This window comes from Plecotus auritus (genome assembly GCF_963455305.1).
Source record: "Plecotus auritus genome assembly, chromosome: 1".
NCBI classification, from domain to species: Eukaryota; Metazoa; Chordata; class Mammalia; order Chiroptera; family Vespertilionidae; genus Plecotus; species Plecotus auritus.
Window position 1 is genome coordinate 35,566,909 of NC_137770.1, and position 16,812 is coordinate 35,583,720.

At 35.9% G+C, this 16,812-nt stretch overlaps 1 protein-coding gene across 1 annotated transcript in view; it reads left to right on the forward strand.

Annotated features, from left to right (window-relative positions):
* Window positions 1-16,812, forward strand: part of KCNH5 (potassium voltage-gated channel subfamily H member 5) — a 266,047-nt gene that overhangs the window by 47,429 nt on the left and 201,806 nt on the right. Inside the window, exon 7 of the mRNA XM_080646145.1 lies at window positions 15,790-16,216. Coding sequence (XP_080502271.1) covers window positions 15,790-16,216 — 427 coding nt within the window. The remainder of the gene's footprint in view (window positions 1-15,789; window positions 16,217-16,812) is intronic.

Here is a 16,812-nt window from a genome sequence, read left to right on the forward strand (position 1 = left end):
GCAGCTGTAATGCTCTGGTTACTTTTTCTTTTTTGTACTTTCCATTTTCCTGAGAGTTGCTAACTATCCGTTTTTATCATTTGCTTGTCACTAATCTCTCTATCAATTGTCTAAATCTATCCTTATTATAATAATGAAAACAATATTCTATCAACATCATTTTCTTGAGCAAATATCTCTTCTTTCTACCCTCCCATCATATTGACACTTTGGCTAGCTATAATGTTCCAGGCTAGAGATCATTTCTCTTAAGAATTTTGAAAGTCATAATGCCACTGCAGTCTACCTCCTAATAATTCTGTTAAGCAACTCAAAGCCATTGTGATTTCTGGTCCTTTACACATGACCTGTTTTCTGTTTCTAAAAGTTTGGTGTATCTTTTCTGTCCCAGAGTTCTGTAACTTACTCATGAAATGCCTTAGTGTGGGTCCATGTTCATTACTTTTCCTGAGCACTGACTGGGCGGCCTTTTCAAGCTGGAAAGAGCATGTCTTGATTTTTTCTTATGTTCTTCACCTTCTCCCCCTTTTTCTCAGGTTTATTTTTTTTCTTCCAGCAATCCTTTTATTTGGATATTGTACCTACTGGACTGCTAGTCCTCTAATTTCCTTGGTTTTGCTCCCCTTTCCTATTTCTCAATATTTTATCTTTTTGCTATATGTTTTGGGAGGTATCCTCAATATTATTTTCTAAGTTTCTTTGTACCTAATAATGTTTTTTTCCCTTTTCTTTTTTTGCTTAAGGTCTATTGGTTGATACTATTAAAGCTAAATTCAATTTGGTATATTTCTATCCTTTAACTTTTTATCATTCTGGATTATTACACTGTAGCTGTATTTTTCATAAACAGTCTATAGATTTTTAACATCTTCCTAATTGGCAAATTTTATCTATGTAAATTTACTGAGATGAATTACATTTTAATTTACTTATAGGGTATATTATTTTCCATTTTAACCTGCTTTTACTTTGCTTTTCTCTGTGTTTTTGATTGTAGTTTTCTTCTATCTTTTGGGTTGATTCAAGTTTTCTTTAATCTCCTGGGTCTCACTACTGGTTTGGAAGTTTTTCTAATTGATTACTCTTAACATCAGGATCAGTATTTTCACATCAATATTTGACTTTTTGTTGTCTTTTCTCTTCTCCTCAATAATCCAAAGACCTCTGTTCATTTTCTCATCTTTCAAATTATTATTGTTTTGTCCTTTGGTTCCTCATTGTTTTTAACTTTCTCTTTTTAGTTATTATATTATTGTCTTATTTAATTACAGCATTTATTTAGTGTTATCCACATGTCTACCAGTTTCTTTGCTGATATAATTTTATGTATTTTTGGCCTTCTATTTTTAGTTCAGTTCCTGTAGGCTGCCTCTTCATTATCTATCATATAATATCCAATTTTCTGGAACATACTTCTTACAGGAAGCCTTCTTACATTATTCGCAAGCAACTCTAATGAATATCTTCACCATATGTTATCTTTACTCGTGTACATGTACATTCATATTTTAAAATTACTTTTGTTTTGTTGCTTTATGTGTGTTCATGAGCACTGTAACAGTTGTCTGGTGATCTGGGTTTATGCCTTCTCTAGGACATAGTTGTTGTGAATGGTTTCTCTGGCTGTCAGTCCTAACTGTAAAAAAAAGAGAAGGAATGCCCGCCTGACTTATATCACAAGGTAATTATAAGGAATAAATGGGAAAAGAGACATGAATGAATTTTGCTTGTAGAATTCTTTCTGTCTGAGGAGTATTATTATTTCATTTCTATATGTTTTTTTCTTCAGCTTGATTATAAGCCCCTGATGGTGCAGAATGTGGTCCATCTCCTTGGTGATCCTTTCTTTGCTCTGAGTGCTTAGTGGTGACTCACTGACTTAAAGCAATTAAGTGTCAGCAAGGTTTAGGAAATTGTACAATGACATAAAACAAACTAGAACTTAGCAGTGAGGAAGTGAGCTAATGGTGGCTTGGGAAAAGGCGAGTGAGTCTGAAAATCACAGTTTGATCCTTTAACATGATGCAGGTCCACAGTGACTTAGAGGCCTTAATAACACTCTTTATTTTCAAGACTGTCTCAATTGCTGTGCTCGCTGAAGGTAATTTGATTTACCAGGAATTCATGAACTGGATATGTGATTTTTAAAAAAAGAGAACTGGGAGGCAGGGAAGACAGCATCCATTAAAGAAAAGCATTCTGTTTGAAAAGAAGTAATGCAGATTTCCTCGAAACCATAATAGGGTAAAAGATGTTGTTACTATGCATCCAAGCCATAGAAACAAGCTGCCTCGTGGCGTGCATTTGAAGACAGCTCAGGGAAGTCCAGAAAGCGTGATTTCTGGGAGAGGAGGGAAAGCCGGATTAGAGAACATCAGAAAAAGATGGGAAGCTGTAGGTAACACGCTGTTTGGTAGCATAATTGAACTTAGGAAACATACTATGGGGAATTCAGAGGACAATGAGTGGTATCTGTAAGTGGTAAACATGACAAACTAGGTCAGTACAAGTGGCAACTGGGAAAAACATAACTTAGGCATTGTTTCAGGAGGCAAAATAAATGGGTCAGTGACTGCAGAGTGGAAATATATAAAAATATTTCTAATTTTCAGAAAAGTTTATGGGAAGTAATTTTCTTTTTAAAAATAATTTACACTATTACAGATGTGCCCATCCTCCTCACCCCTCTTTGCCCATCTACACTCAGCCCTTGCTTTCTCTTCCCTCTGACCAATACCACGCTATTGTCTGTGATCTATGGGTTATGCATATATAGGGTATCCCCCCAAAAATGTATAAACACTTTAACAGCTGATAGTTCAGTTTTGAAAATGAAATGTATTTTAATAAACATTGCCCTTATAATTATTCAAAGTGTGTTTATACATTTTTGGGGAACATCTTATATGTTCTCTGGCTAATCCCTCACCTTCTTTCATCCAGTCCCCACTTCCACCTCCCCTCTAACAGCTGTTGGTCTGTTCCATATGTCCATGCCTCTGTTTCTATTATGTTTGTCAGTTTTTTTGTTCATTAGATTCCACATATAAGTAAGATCATGTGGTATTTGTGTTTCTCTGACTGGCTTATTAATAATTTAAAAAATTTTAAATGAATTATTTTGGTCAAGTGTTTACCTGCATCACTTCATTTTAGCATATGTTTAGATTGTACATTTTTATTTCTTATCTAATAATCAAAATAAGAATTGGAACTCAAAGAAGATAATTATGCTTGTAGATTTTAATGACTTTTGTCAGCCTAGAATCTCTTTTTGTCCCTTTTATTGAATCTTAGACCCTCTTCCAAAATAGCATGTTAGAAATTGCCATTCAATACAATTTGATTGCTATTTTTTCCATTAAAGCCTATGGATAAATAAAAATAATTTTGAAGTGGTATAGGTAGGAATTATGTATTTTTTTTTTTTTTAGTTTTTCTAGTTTTAATCTTATTAAATCCATAGAAACACTACCCAGTCCACCTTGGAATTAATTGATTTTTCTTATCAGTGTGTTTGCCTAGCTGGTAAGAATATTTAAGGGCAGTTTTAGGTTCACAGCAAAATTAAGATCAAAGTATAGAGACTTCCCATATAGAGATTGCCCCCATACATGTGTAACCTCCCTCATTATCAACATCCTCCACCACATTGGTACATTTATTACAATTGAACCTACATTGGCACATCATTATCATCCAAAGTACATAGTTTACATTGGTGTTGTACATTCTTTGGGTTTTGACAAGTGCATAATGATATGTATCCAGCATTATAGTAATGTACAGAGTACTTTCATTGCCCTAAAAATCATCTGTGTTCTACCTCTTGATTCTTTGTCCCCCAAACCCCTAGAACCACCTGATCCTTTTACTGTCTCCATAGTTCTTCCTTTTCCAGAATGTCATATAGTTGGAATCAAACAGTATGTAACCTTTTCAGATTGGCTTCTTCACTTAGTAATATGCATTTAAGGTTCTTCCATGTCTTTTCATGGTTATGAACTCATTAAAAAGAAAAACTACTGAATAATATTTCATTGTCTGGATGTACCATAATTTGTTCAGTTTGTTCATCCTATTACCTACTGAAGGATATCTTAATTGCTTTCAAGTTTTAGTAGCTATGAATAAGTTGCTATAAACATCTGTGTGCAGATTTTTGTGTGGGCATAAGTTATCAATTCATTTGGGTAAATATCAGAAAGCACATTTGCTGGATCATATGGTAAGCATATGTTCAGAAACTGCCAAAGTATCTTTCAAAATGGGTGTGCCATTTTGTATTCCATAAGCAATGAGTGAGAGTTCCTATTGGCCCATATCCTCACCAGTATTTGATGTTGCCAGTGTCTGGATTTTGGCCATTGTAATAGATGTGTAGTGATATCTCACTGCTGTTTTAATTTGTAATTCCCTAATGATATATAAAGTTGGACATATTTTCATATGTTTATTTACCATGAATATCGTCTATGGTCATGTGTCTGTTAGACCTTTTGGTCATTTTGTAATTATGTTGTTAATTTTCTTATTGTCAAGTTTTAGCTCTTTGTATATTTTGTATAATAGCCCTTTATCAGATGTATCTTTTGCAAATATATTCTCCCAGTCTTGGCTTGTCTTCTCATTTTCTTTTTTAAATATATTTTTATTGCTTTTAGAGAGGAAGAGAGAAATAGAAATGTCAATCATGAGAGAGAATCATTGATTGGCTGCCTCCTGCACACCCCACACTGGGGATCAAGCCCACAACCTGGCCACGTGCCCTGACTGGGAATCGAACTGTGACCTCCTGGTTCATAGCTTGACACTCAACCACGCTGGACAAGCTCATTTTCTTGACAGTGTCTTTCACAAAACAGGGTTTTAAATTTTAATGAAGGCCAGTTTATTACTTTTTTCTTTTATGGATTGTGCCTTTGTTGTTATATCTGAGATATAATCGCCATACCGAAGGTCACCTAGATTTTCTCCAATGTTATCTTCTAAATGTTTTATAGTTTTTTTGTTGTTTTACATTTAGGTTTATGATCCATATTGAGTTAATTTTCATGAAGGGTGTAAAGTCTATGACTATATTATTATTAATTTTTTTTTGCATTTGGTTGTCTAATTATTCCAGCACCTTTTGCTGAAAGACTTTCTTTGCTCCATTGTATTGCATTTACTCCTGTGTCAAAGATTAGTTGACTATATTTATATGGGTCTATTTCTGGGCTCTCTATTCTGTTCCACTGATCTATTTGTCTATTCTTTCACTGATATCTTACTGTCTTCATCACTGTAGCTTTATAACAAGTGTTGAAGTCAGATACTGTCTATCCTCTGACTTTTTTTCGCCTTCAGTATTGTGTTGGCTACTCAGCACAATTTTTGCCTCTCCATATAAACTCTGGAATTAGTTTATCACTATACACAAAATAACTTGCTGAAATTTTGATTTGGATTATATTGTAGCTATATATCAAGTTGAGAAGAACTGACATTTTGCTAAATTGAGTATTTCTGTCTATGAACATGAGACATCACTCCATTTATTTAGTTCTTTGATTTCTCTCATTAGAGTTTTGTAGTTTGCCTCACATACATCTTGTACATATTTTGTTAGATTTTTATCTAAGTGTTTCCTTCTTGTAGACAATAGGGCATTATCCTTTGGCCATCATGTTCACCTCTCTTTTCATTAGTTCCTTTCCATAATATTCTTATTCTCTAATATATTTATTCTTTCTGTGTGTTTAGGGATTGCCTCAGGGTTTATTTAGGTCCCCACGCTGGGATCTCCCATTGGAAGTGTAAAGCATTGTGGACAAATGAATACAAAGACAAAGGCACAATCACTAAACTCAAATGTACTTACTTTCTAGTTTGAGAAAAAAATTTGCTCACAAACTATTCAAGGTTGTGAATAAAAGAGATTGTAAGTGAAAGAGGAGTCAGTATGAGGGAAGAGATGGGGAAAGAATTGGAGAATGGGTAAGAGTCAGCCACACGTTTCAAATTGGAACACGGTGGCAATGGTCTGAGATGTTAAAGTTATATTACACGTGGGGATGGATGGTATAGAATGTTATCAAGGATGGGTAATAGACATCTTTCTTATATTTGAAAAATTTGGTTATATTTCAGGAATATATTCTTTTGCATGAATTTTCCACAGAGACAAAGCAGTCTGTCTAACTGAGGGAATTAGCTCTGGGAGGGTAGGAAGTAACAAGCAACGAATACAGCAATGAGATTCCTTTATTTGATTTTTTTCTATATATGAATAGAGATTTTTATACTGACCTTCATGCATGATGAATGCTTTCTACTGTTAAGCATTAGGTAATGATTTTGATGTAGAGGCAAAGGAGGTGGAAATATATTGCAATCTGTTATTATAAGTATTATTTATTTATTTTTCCCTTAACTAACTATGGGTACTCCATAGAAATTGCTCTTTATTGTTTTGTACATCGTCATTATAACTATGCTTGAGAATATATCATTTCCTCACTCTTCTTTGAAGGGATTTCTGAACTTCCATTTCTACTCCATTTGGTCTTTTTATGACTTTATTTTATTCCATGATTTCATGTATGCTTTCACATAACAAATACTAACTGACAAGAAACATGATTATCTTTATATTGGAATTCTTCATCTTGAAGAAATCTGTTTTTTAGGCATTGTGGATAAAGGGTTAACAAAACCATTTCTCTGTCTGCATGAGAATTTTACCTTTGGTCAACTGTCTTCCTCCCCCACCCCCCCCCAGGCAACTAATGAAGGAAATATGTTATCTATGCTTCTAGGCAGTATTAGACATACTTTCAAAATACCCCTGATCAGTAAATTGCATATGGGCTGGGAAGAACTTTTAATGAACTATAAATAACCTGATGAAAGCATCATAGTGTAAGAATTCCTGAATAATTCAAGTCTGAACATATTCTTGTGGACTCTGAAAGCTCTGCCTGTGTTATTATTACAGGTATTGGATTAGGTGGAGCATAAGGCATCAAAACCTAGATCCCCAAACATTACCAAAACAACCTGTTGATAAGACAAAGCTGAGCCGAGTTTATTGTTGGCCATTACAAGGGAGAACGCTATCTTGCAAATATTTGGCAGTTTCTCAGAATAGAAAAAGAGAGACTTTACTGGGAACTGGAAGTTTGATTTATGATGGGTCTTTCAAAGGGAAGGGCTGGGTTTTATTAGGATTGGGTAAGGATTAAGACTCATGAAATAATAGTCCAGGATTGGTGGAACAGCAAGGCAAAGATTTTGAGGCATCAGATTCAAAGAGTCTTTAGGTGTAAACTGTCTGTTGATACTTTCTACTTAAGAGTTATGGGGGGATAAAGACACATATGTAACACCTTAATCAATAAAGAAATTTAAAAAAGAGTTAATCAGTAATTGGGAAGCTCCTATAATGAGAAACCAAACCATTTTTCTGGGCATGGTCATGGAGTCCTGGAAAAGTAAGCCACGCGAAGGACAACAGAGGCCTAGCACAAAGTCATGTTAACATGGTAAGTTATGGTTTCAGTTCCAAGTGGACAAGCTGAGTGTGAAGTTAGACAGTTTTAGTTTTAAGGCCTTTCAGTCTAGATGGTTTCAGTATCTGCCAACTGAGTCTCATTTTTAAACTTCTGAGCTGTCCCCTGGAGGAAAGAGCACAAGCGGCACAGCTCTGTGCACTTCTGCACAGACAGTTATGAGGCCAAAGCCTGTGGAAGCAGATGCCTGATGCAGCCCCTCTGATAAACAGTGATTTCTGCCCTGTGCCCTCTGAGTCTACTGAGAACAAGTACGGTCTATAACAGTCTTGTGAGTCTGAATGTTCACTTGGTCAGCATTGCAGACTCAAATATGGACTCTGTAATTAAATGCCTGGTGTGTATTTTTCAAGAAGATGTTAGTTTTCATGGTGATTTGTTTGTGTTTAGGTCATTGTGTCAGTAAAAATCAGCATTTTCAGGATGAGGTATAAATCGCCATACTCAAAAGTTGTTGTCTGAGCATTTGCAGATATTGCAGTTGCTTTGGCCACAGTGAATGAAGAAGCGTAGATGACAGGAGCTTGTGCGACAGTAATTTTATCATAATTACATATAAACTAGCAGAAATTTTTACCCAAATAGAATCCTGCTAGAACTTTAAAACCAGTTGTATTTCTTGTGTTCAATATTGACATCTACCAATTAAGTTTAATAATAGCATATCTACTTAAAGACAGTGTCACCTATATTGGTAAAGAAAGTAATCATAATTAGGAAATACAATCTCCATGTACTGAAGTCTGTCAGTGAATAAGATAAAGTTATATCACGAGGACTGTTCATTTCTGCTCTTCGTGTATGTTAAGCATACATTAAAACTTTAAAACATATATACATAATTTCAGATAGTAATATGCTTACAAATAATAATACAAGGCATTAGAGAATAGATAATGACTGGGGTGATCAGCATTGAGCGATGTAGGAAAGCTTGTAGTGAGGGCTAACTGCAGCTGTTAGGTTAGGAATTTATTTTAGTTGCAAAGAAAAGAGACTCAAGTGACCTCAGATGGTGGGAGATTTAATATAAGGATGGATTTTTTTGGAACACTGGAAAAGAAACAATGGGACCTTAGGAACTAGTATATGGTCCTGGACCATGGCAGCTCTGGGAATCTCGGCACAGCTAAGTTGTAATATTAGGGAAATGAGCCCGAAAGTGGGCAGTAAGCTGAAGGGCTGGGAAAAGAGGGAAAAATACCTACAAAAATAGAGCTGCTCTTTGACCACTTTCTTCACATGTCTCACACACTTGCTTTGCCAGTTTTAAAAATTATATCCTTAACAGTGTCATCGTCACATATTATCATAAAAATGGTTGGAAAAGAGTCACTTTTAGAAAATAATTTTGGAAGATATGACCATTCACTCTGTTCTGTAAGATGTCCCAAAAATGTATACATACACTTTGAATAATTATAAAGGCAGTTTTCATTAAAATATATTTCATTTTCAAAATTGAGTTATCAGCTGTGAAAGTGTGTATATATATATATTTTGGACGTCCTATATTTTTGCAGAGTTTGTAGGTCTTCACTTGAGTGTCCCCCTATTAATGTGATTCATTTAGTCCTGTCAATATACTTATCTATTTTCTCTTTAACGACTGCATTCTTACCTTCTCTTCTTTTTTTATCTCGGGGCTCCCATTCCTGAATCTTTATAACTTTCACTATATCATGGCCACGTCAGCCTTTCTCTAACTTAACCCTCATTGCCTTCTGCATAATTTCCTCAGCATTTCTTGGACCAGTTATTCATATTATAAAACAAGGGTCTTAACCTATTTAAGGATGGAGATAGTTAGGGGAATTGTCTGAGGAGGTGACATTTAAATCCAGACCTGCAAGATCAATAGGAATTAGATGCATACACAAAAAAAGGAGTGGTTGGTGGATTAGGGAGAGTGTTTTAAACATTATGTTTGGAGACCCCCAGGTGAGAGAATATGAACGTTTTGAAGAAAGGAAAGAAATTTTCTTTGACTGGAGTACAGAGAACAAAGACAGAGAAGTATAAGATGACACTGTAGAGGCAGGCAGGTTGTGGTAAGGAGTTTTGATTATTGTAAAAGCAGCAACAAGTTATTGAAGGATTTAGAGCATCCATCAACATAGTTTGCTTGTACTTTATCATAATGTTTAGGTGATATACTTCTTTTTAGGGTGCAAGTTTTGATCATGGTTTATATTTGCTGTAGACCCAATGGATATTAAAGAGAAAGTCTTTTCCACAAGAAGAATGCATTATGGATATGGTTGAACATAAATGTCTGTTCTTTATCTATCTATCTATCTATCTATCTATCTATCATCTATCTATCATCTATCTATCATCTATCTATCTGCTGATGCCACAATGTTTTGATAAGAATATAGACTGGCTAACATAAATTATTTAAATTGAAGTCCTCTACTGAAGCATGTTAACTAATGCATGGAGTAATGAGGATTATTTATTCCCTTATGGATCTTTTGGTAGCATAAATTGGAGAAGTGAATTCTGAATAGGAAGAAGGCAATATAATTTGTTATCTGGGTTAGAAGTTCAGGTAACAAATGTAGTTTGCAATTTTCTTTTAGTCTTTAAATTGTGCAGTACAAAAGGAAATAGAAATGGACTATGTAGTCATCCATGTATAAAATATATTTAGAATAAGAACCCAATGGTTATGAAATGGAGTTTATTATTGTTTGATAGTTTCCATCTAGTTGCCTGATATGGTACTACCTGTGAAGATGAAGTAACTATTAATTATTACTTATAACATTAGTGCCAGAGGAGTAAGAAGTTACTATGAGAGATTAATGTATTCATTTTTTTCAATAAATATTTGGTGCCTACTACATGCCAAAGAGTGCTAGGGAGCGTTCAAAAGAATGTTCAAAGGAATGAGCATGATATGAGCACACAATCACAAACAGACAAATGTCAAGAAGGGAATGTATGTGGTCCTTTGAGATTATATAATGAAATGACCTGACCTAGACTGGAGAGGAAAGTTTCTCTGAGAAAGCAGTGACCAAGCTGAGATCTGACATATGAATAGAGCAAACTAGGCTAAGGACAGTTGTAAAACACTCCACTTAGAAATAATAGCAAGTGCATGGACTTCATGTTTGAGGCATAGCATATTTGAAGAACTGAAAGTTGAATGGAGAGTGAGCTTAAGTGTGTTGAAAGATGAAGTTAGAGTGCTGAGCAGGGGCCAGATCATACAAGTCCATGGAAACCAAAACAGATTCTAAACAATGGAAAGATAGGGGATGATTTGTGTATTTTTTTTGTTCACAATGCTAGATCCCCAATATTTAGAATAAACTCAATAGACATTTGGTGGGTGGATGAATGAAATCATGTATGGCAACTTTTTTTGTTTGCAGTTAAAGAATGAGTTAGAGAAAAATAAATAAGTCCTTCTTGGGCCATTCTTTTATATTTCTGAATGTACTACCACATTTCAAAAGTCCACCTAAGTACACAGCTTATTGTCCATCCTTACATTAAACATCCATCCTTATATTAAATCTCTCATCACTTGAAGTCACTTGAATATTTTTTCTTTGCAATTAAAAAAAATCCTAACCTAACAGCTGCATTTAGCTCAGTACATGCTTTCCTACATCCCAGTCATTATCTCTTCCCTATTGCCTTGTATTATTTTTATTTGTAGAGCATATTACTATCTGAAATTATGTATGTATGTTATAAAGTTTTTAATGTATGTTTAGAATACATGAAGAGTAGAAATGATGAGTCCTAGTGCAGGTACTAATGTGCTTTGTTAAATTATACATTATGCTCTAGTTACAGTGAGTGTGGTCAGACAGTGACGTGTGAGGAGCAAGGAGTCTGAAGCAAGACTGCCTGTAGTTGAATCTTGGCTCCTCTTACTAGCTGCATGAACTTAGTCAAATTACTTACCCTATCTGGGCTATGTTTTAATGATACCTTTCACGTAGGGTTGTTTTGAAGATTACATTTTAAAAATACACATAAAGCTCTTAGAACAGTACCTGGCATGTGAAAGCATTCAGTATTATTATCACCATGTCTGTCTTCCAAGTAGCAGTGAATGATCTTATTTTCCGTTTGGTTTACTGTGTGGAAGGGAGTATATGGTACAGGATTGTTGCAATCTTTATTGCATCCTTCTATCCCTATAGGTCCAACTGTAATTCTGCCCCAGGCTCCTTCCTTCCCCGCCCCCATTTTCTTCCACATAGCCTAATAGTGTATACTTTTTAGTTTGCTTTTCCTGACAGTCCCTTTCTAACTATGTTTTATGTATCTCCTATAGCTGTGGTCTGGTCAGTAGAGAAATTAAAGAGAATTTCTTGTTCATACTTGACGCCATACCTTTATATATGCAACTCAAAGCTACATTGTCTGCTTTGTTGTCCATATTTTATTGTTAAATTACATTTAGTTTATTACCGACTAAAACCCCTAAATTCACCTCATCCACATTTGCTTGTGTTGCATTTTTTCCCCTTCATGTATAACATATGGCTTAACATATTATCATACGTTATGATTTGTAATGGACACTAGATACATTCTTCAAGGGGTTTAGAATTTCCTGGAAAGCTAGGCATGCAAACAGAGACTTGTAATAAAGTGTTATTGTGACAATTGTTATAATAAAGATGTGCAAAGGTGAATGGTAATACAGAGGAAGGACACCTAACTCCCATAGTTAGAGAGAGGGTGAGGGTATGATGATGCATATGGTGGTGGTAAGGTGGTTGGGAAGAAGTCAGAGGAAGGCACATGGAGGAGAGAATGTTTGTCATAAGCTGTACGTAAGACCCTAGCCACCAAGAGTGTGGGAGGGTGGGAGGGACAAACTTTTTCAGAAGGGGGTACGACTTGTAATGTAAAATGAACCAGAATGGACACTTTAGGAGCTACACGTTGGTGAGGGTGATAGAGCATAGACAGCACACGGAGGAGTTGGTGGGGGAGATGCTGATTAGGCAAACAGGTACCAGGTCCTGAATGGCTTTCCATGTCATAGTAGAAAGTGAATCCTTAATCCTGTAGCATTAAAGATTTTAGATTAGGGAAGGACATGATTAGATTGATGTGATTTTAAAGAACACCAGGCTGCTCACCTGTATAGTGTGATCTGTGAATTAAAGGAAGTGAGACTAGAGGTACGATGACCAATGGAGAGGCTATTCCTTGTCACACAAGTAAGAAAAAACATGAAGTTCTGACTAAGGCATGGCCTTAGAAATGGGAGAGAAAGGAAGTTTTTGAGAGATTTAAAAGGTAGATATGGCCTGGCCAGTGTTGCTCAGTGGTTGAGTATCGACCCATGAACCAAGAGGTCCTTGGTCAGGGCATATGCCAGGGCTGCAGGCTCGATCCCCAGTAGGGGGCATGCAGGAGCAGCTGATCGCTGTCTCTCTCAGAGATTCTTCTATCTATCTACCCCTCTCCCTTCCTCTCTCTCTAAAATAAATAAAAACATTTTTAAAAAGATAGATATGTATTGAGCACTTGGGCACTTTGATGGTAAGATCCTCTGGACTTGATAATCACCTGTATGTGGCAGGGAACAGAGGAGCTGAGGCTCAGCCCCAGGTCTGAGGGACTGAGTAGATAATGATGTCATTAAGAAGAGTAGGAAATGGAGAATTGATTCGGGAGAGGAGAAGGCTTCCCTTTGAGACCTATCACCTTTGAGCACCCATGGGACATATAAATGGAATGCAACTGTAGGCAATTGGCTTCTGTATCAGGAACACATTACAGTGTTATAATTATAATCAGGAATATAATTTTGTGCTAGAAGTGAACCTGTGAATCTTCCATCTATAGAAGTCAGTTGAAACATTGATATGCATTAAATCAACCAAGAAAGGGCTGAGGGTAAATCATAAGGAGATCCTAACATAATAGTAGCATGGAGAAGGGTAACCCTAGAAAATGATTTTGAAAGAAATGACAATTGGGGATTTGGTTAAGACCCAGGAGAAAGTGGTGGCATAAGCACTATGTCAGAGAGTTTACAAAATATTTTGTAATATTAAGTGGTGTTGGACATGGCTATAGAAAATGTGCTTTTCTATTAAGTGGAGTCCAGAGCAGGTGCCCCTCTAGGTGGACTGCCTCCTTTTGGAAAAAGCTGCCTACATCAGAGATCAGGAGAGAGTTTCCTTCGATCTTTGAGGCCTAGTTTTAGTAGGCCCTCATATTTCACATTCCTGTTGAGAGTTGTGACTGTTTTTTAGTTTGAATAGGGATAAAAATTCTTTCTTTTTAGAGAAAAGAACTTAGGTAGAAATGACTTTTCTTTGCAGTATTTAAACAGAGGTACCATGTTTTCTTTTAAGAATTTTAGTTAACTAGAGAACAACAGCAACACTGTTTTTATTTTTCCATTTAACCCTGAGTTTTCCATGCATTTTGGCTATGGGTTTTATTAGAGCAGAAGCAAAGCATGTTTATCTTAATGTCCCCAGGGCCCAACCCGGACTCTTGGCTTATAGAAGGTATCAACAAATACTTATTTTTGCCTTTCTTGTTTATGGTTACATAATTTCAATTTTTAGGGCTTCCAGATTCTTTTGAATCTTCTACCTATCAACATCTCATGTCATTGAATTATGCCAGTTCATCTTCTGAGTTTTATTAATGCTACTTTTTTGATCTGCCTAAAGTTTAATATCTTTTTTCTCTCCCCAAGTGTTCAAGTGAGAACTTATCTTAAGGCTTTATTTTTGCCACAGCATCAGAGAGTGGAAGTTGAAATAGAGCCAAGCTTAAGGACATCCGAGTTGAAACAAAAAAACTGCCAGGATACTTCTGCTGCTCTTTCACCTCCATAAGGGCTTCTATTTTCACTTCTCTTCGTTTTCTTTCTCTTTCTTTCAAGTCTTTATTTTGAAAAATTTCAGTTATATAGAGTATAGTATAACCAAATGCATTTTTAACCTTTTTACCTTAACTGTCAAGAACGTTACGATGCCATAATTTAGAGTCTTATTAATGTAACATTGGTTCTACTACCCTAATCAATTCCTTTGTGTTGGTCAGAAATAAGCTCAGAGTAAGTTTTCGTAGATTCCTTGCATCCCTTCTGGGAGACAGAATTAGCACTAATGATGTCATGGGACTTGGAGGTGGTCAGATGAGAGGCTTCCTGGGTCACTGCTCTATCTTCCATTCTCTTATCAGGAATGCATTTATCCTATCTTCCCAGGTGGTTTATTATATGCTTCCAAAAAAACCCCCAAACACACCAAAACCCCCAACTATGGGACCTATTGAATGAAGAAAGCCTATGCTATATTTCCATTCAGATAATGTTATATTTGGAATTTTAAGCTTCTCAACAAAATATGATTTTGCTGCTGTTCCCTTTTGATAATCTTTTCTATGACTATTGCTAGAGGATGATAAGATTTGGTAGGTTATGTACCTATTCAAGGTTAACTCTTCACTTTCTCAGAAGTTTACAAATTTAGTGCTTATTATGACTGTGGTGGGAAGTAGTGGAACCAACAATGACATTTGCCTGTTCTCCCCATATGCACACAAGTATTTCCTGTGTGCAGGATTCTTTTTTTCAGCCATTTTGCTGTTCATAGCTATTATAAAGTGAGAAATAAAAAGAAATCTTCTAGAGCAGTGGTCGGCAAACTCATTAGTCCACACAGCCAAATATCAACAGTACAACGATTGAAATTTCTTTTGAGAGCCAAATTTTTTAAACTTAAACTTCTTCTAATGCCACTTCTTCAAAATAGACTCGCCCAGGCCGTGGTATTTTGTGGAAGAGCCACACTCAAGGGGCCAAAGAGTTGCATGTGGCTCGTGAGCTGCAGTTTGCCGACCACTGTTCTAGAGGAAAAGTTTTATAAGAGAAGAAATAAAATGTCTGAACTCATCACCCTATTTCTATACTCTGTGTATATTGCATTTGAACATTATTCTCCTTTGTTTTATTTTTTCTGTGCTATTTAAACTGTACTTATGAAAATAAGTTGGGTCTTTCTTAGCTAATGAAATGATTTGTTTAATAATTGACAAATACCTTATTTTTGAGTAGGAAGGAATCAACATTTGAAAACTGTCTTTATAATTTCAGCTTTTTTGTTGACATAAAGTCAGAGCTATATTATGATTATGTTCTTAGTATATAAGTGATTGATGATCAAGGTCATGAAGGTGAGCCATTGTACTGTTTCATTTTCTGAAAGTGTGTGTCATTTCTTTTCAGGGAATCAGCAGTCTCTTCAGTTCTTTAAAAGTGGTGCGTCTCTTGCGACTGGGCCGGGTTGCTAGAAAATTGGACCATTACCTGGAGTACGGAGCAGCAGTCCTTGTGCTCCTGGTATGTGTGTTTGGACTGGTTGCCCACTGGCTGGCCTGCATATGGTACAGCATTGGGGACTACGAGGTCATCGATGAAGTCACGAACACCATCCAAATAGACAGTTGGCTCTACCAGCTGGCCTTGAGCATTGGGACTCCATATCGATACAATAGCAGTGCAGGGATATGGGAAGGAGGACCCAGCAAGGATTCACTGTACGTGTCCTCTCTCTACTTTACCATGACAAGCCTTACAACCATAGGATTTGGAAACATAGCTCCTACCACAGATGTGGAGAAGATGTTTTCAGTGGCCATGATGATGGTTGGCTGTAAGTATCTTGCTTTCTTTAAAACATTTTTCTTTACAAACAATTGTTGTTGACAGTTTTCCAGGCTCTAAGTTCTGTCAGGATTAAAATGAAACTGCTTTGTTCTCAGAAATGTGTTTAATCCATATTATTTGCATTCGTTTACTTTTTATTCATCTTTAGAAAATAAAAAAATGCAAAATAATATATCTTACTTTTTAGAATATATTAACACATTTAAAACAGTATGGATAGAGTGATACAAACATTGACATGGAAACTGTGATTTTATTCTGTTCACAGTAGCAGAGCTCATTCCAACGGAGACCAGCATCTAGACAGGCAGCATCTGGTGCATCCCACAGGTTTGGTTGGCGATGCATTAAATTCCAGAAAAGCAGACAGGAGCTGTTGTGGGGTACACAGTTTAGAAAAACATTTTACCTAGTAATAGAATTACTGAGTTAAAGTTGATTTCCGGATATAGGTTTATGCAGGTTTTACAATTAAGACTAGAAAGTAAGGTTTATAAACCTAATTTCCATTACAAACACTCTAGTTGGATATATGCCTATTTAAGAGAATGTAAGGATTAGTAAATATAAACCTATTCAGCA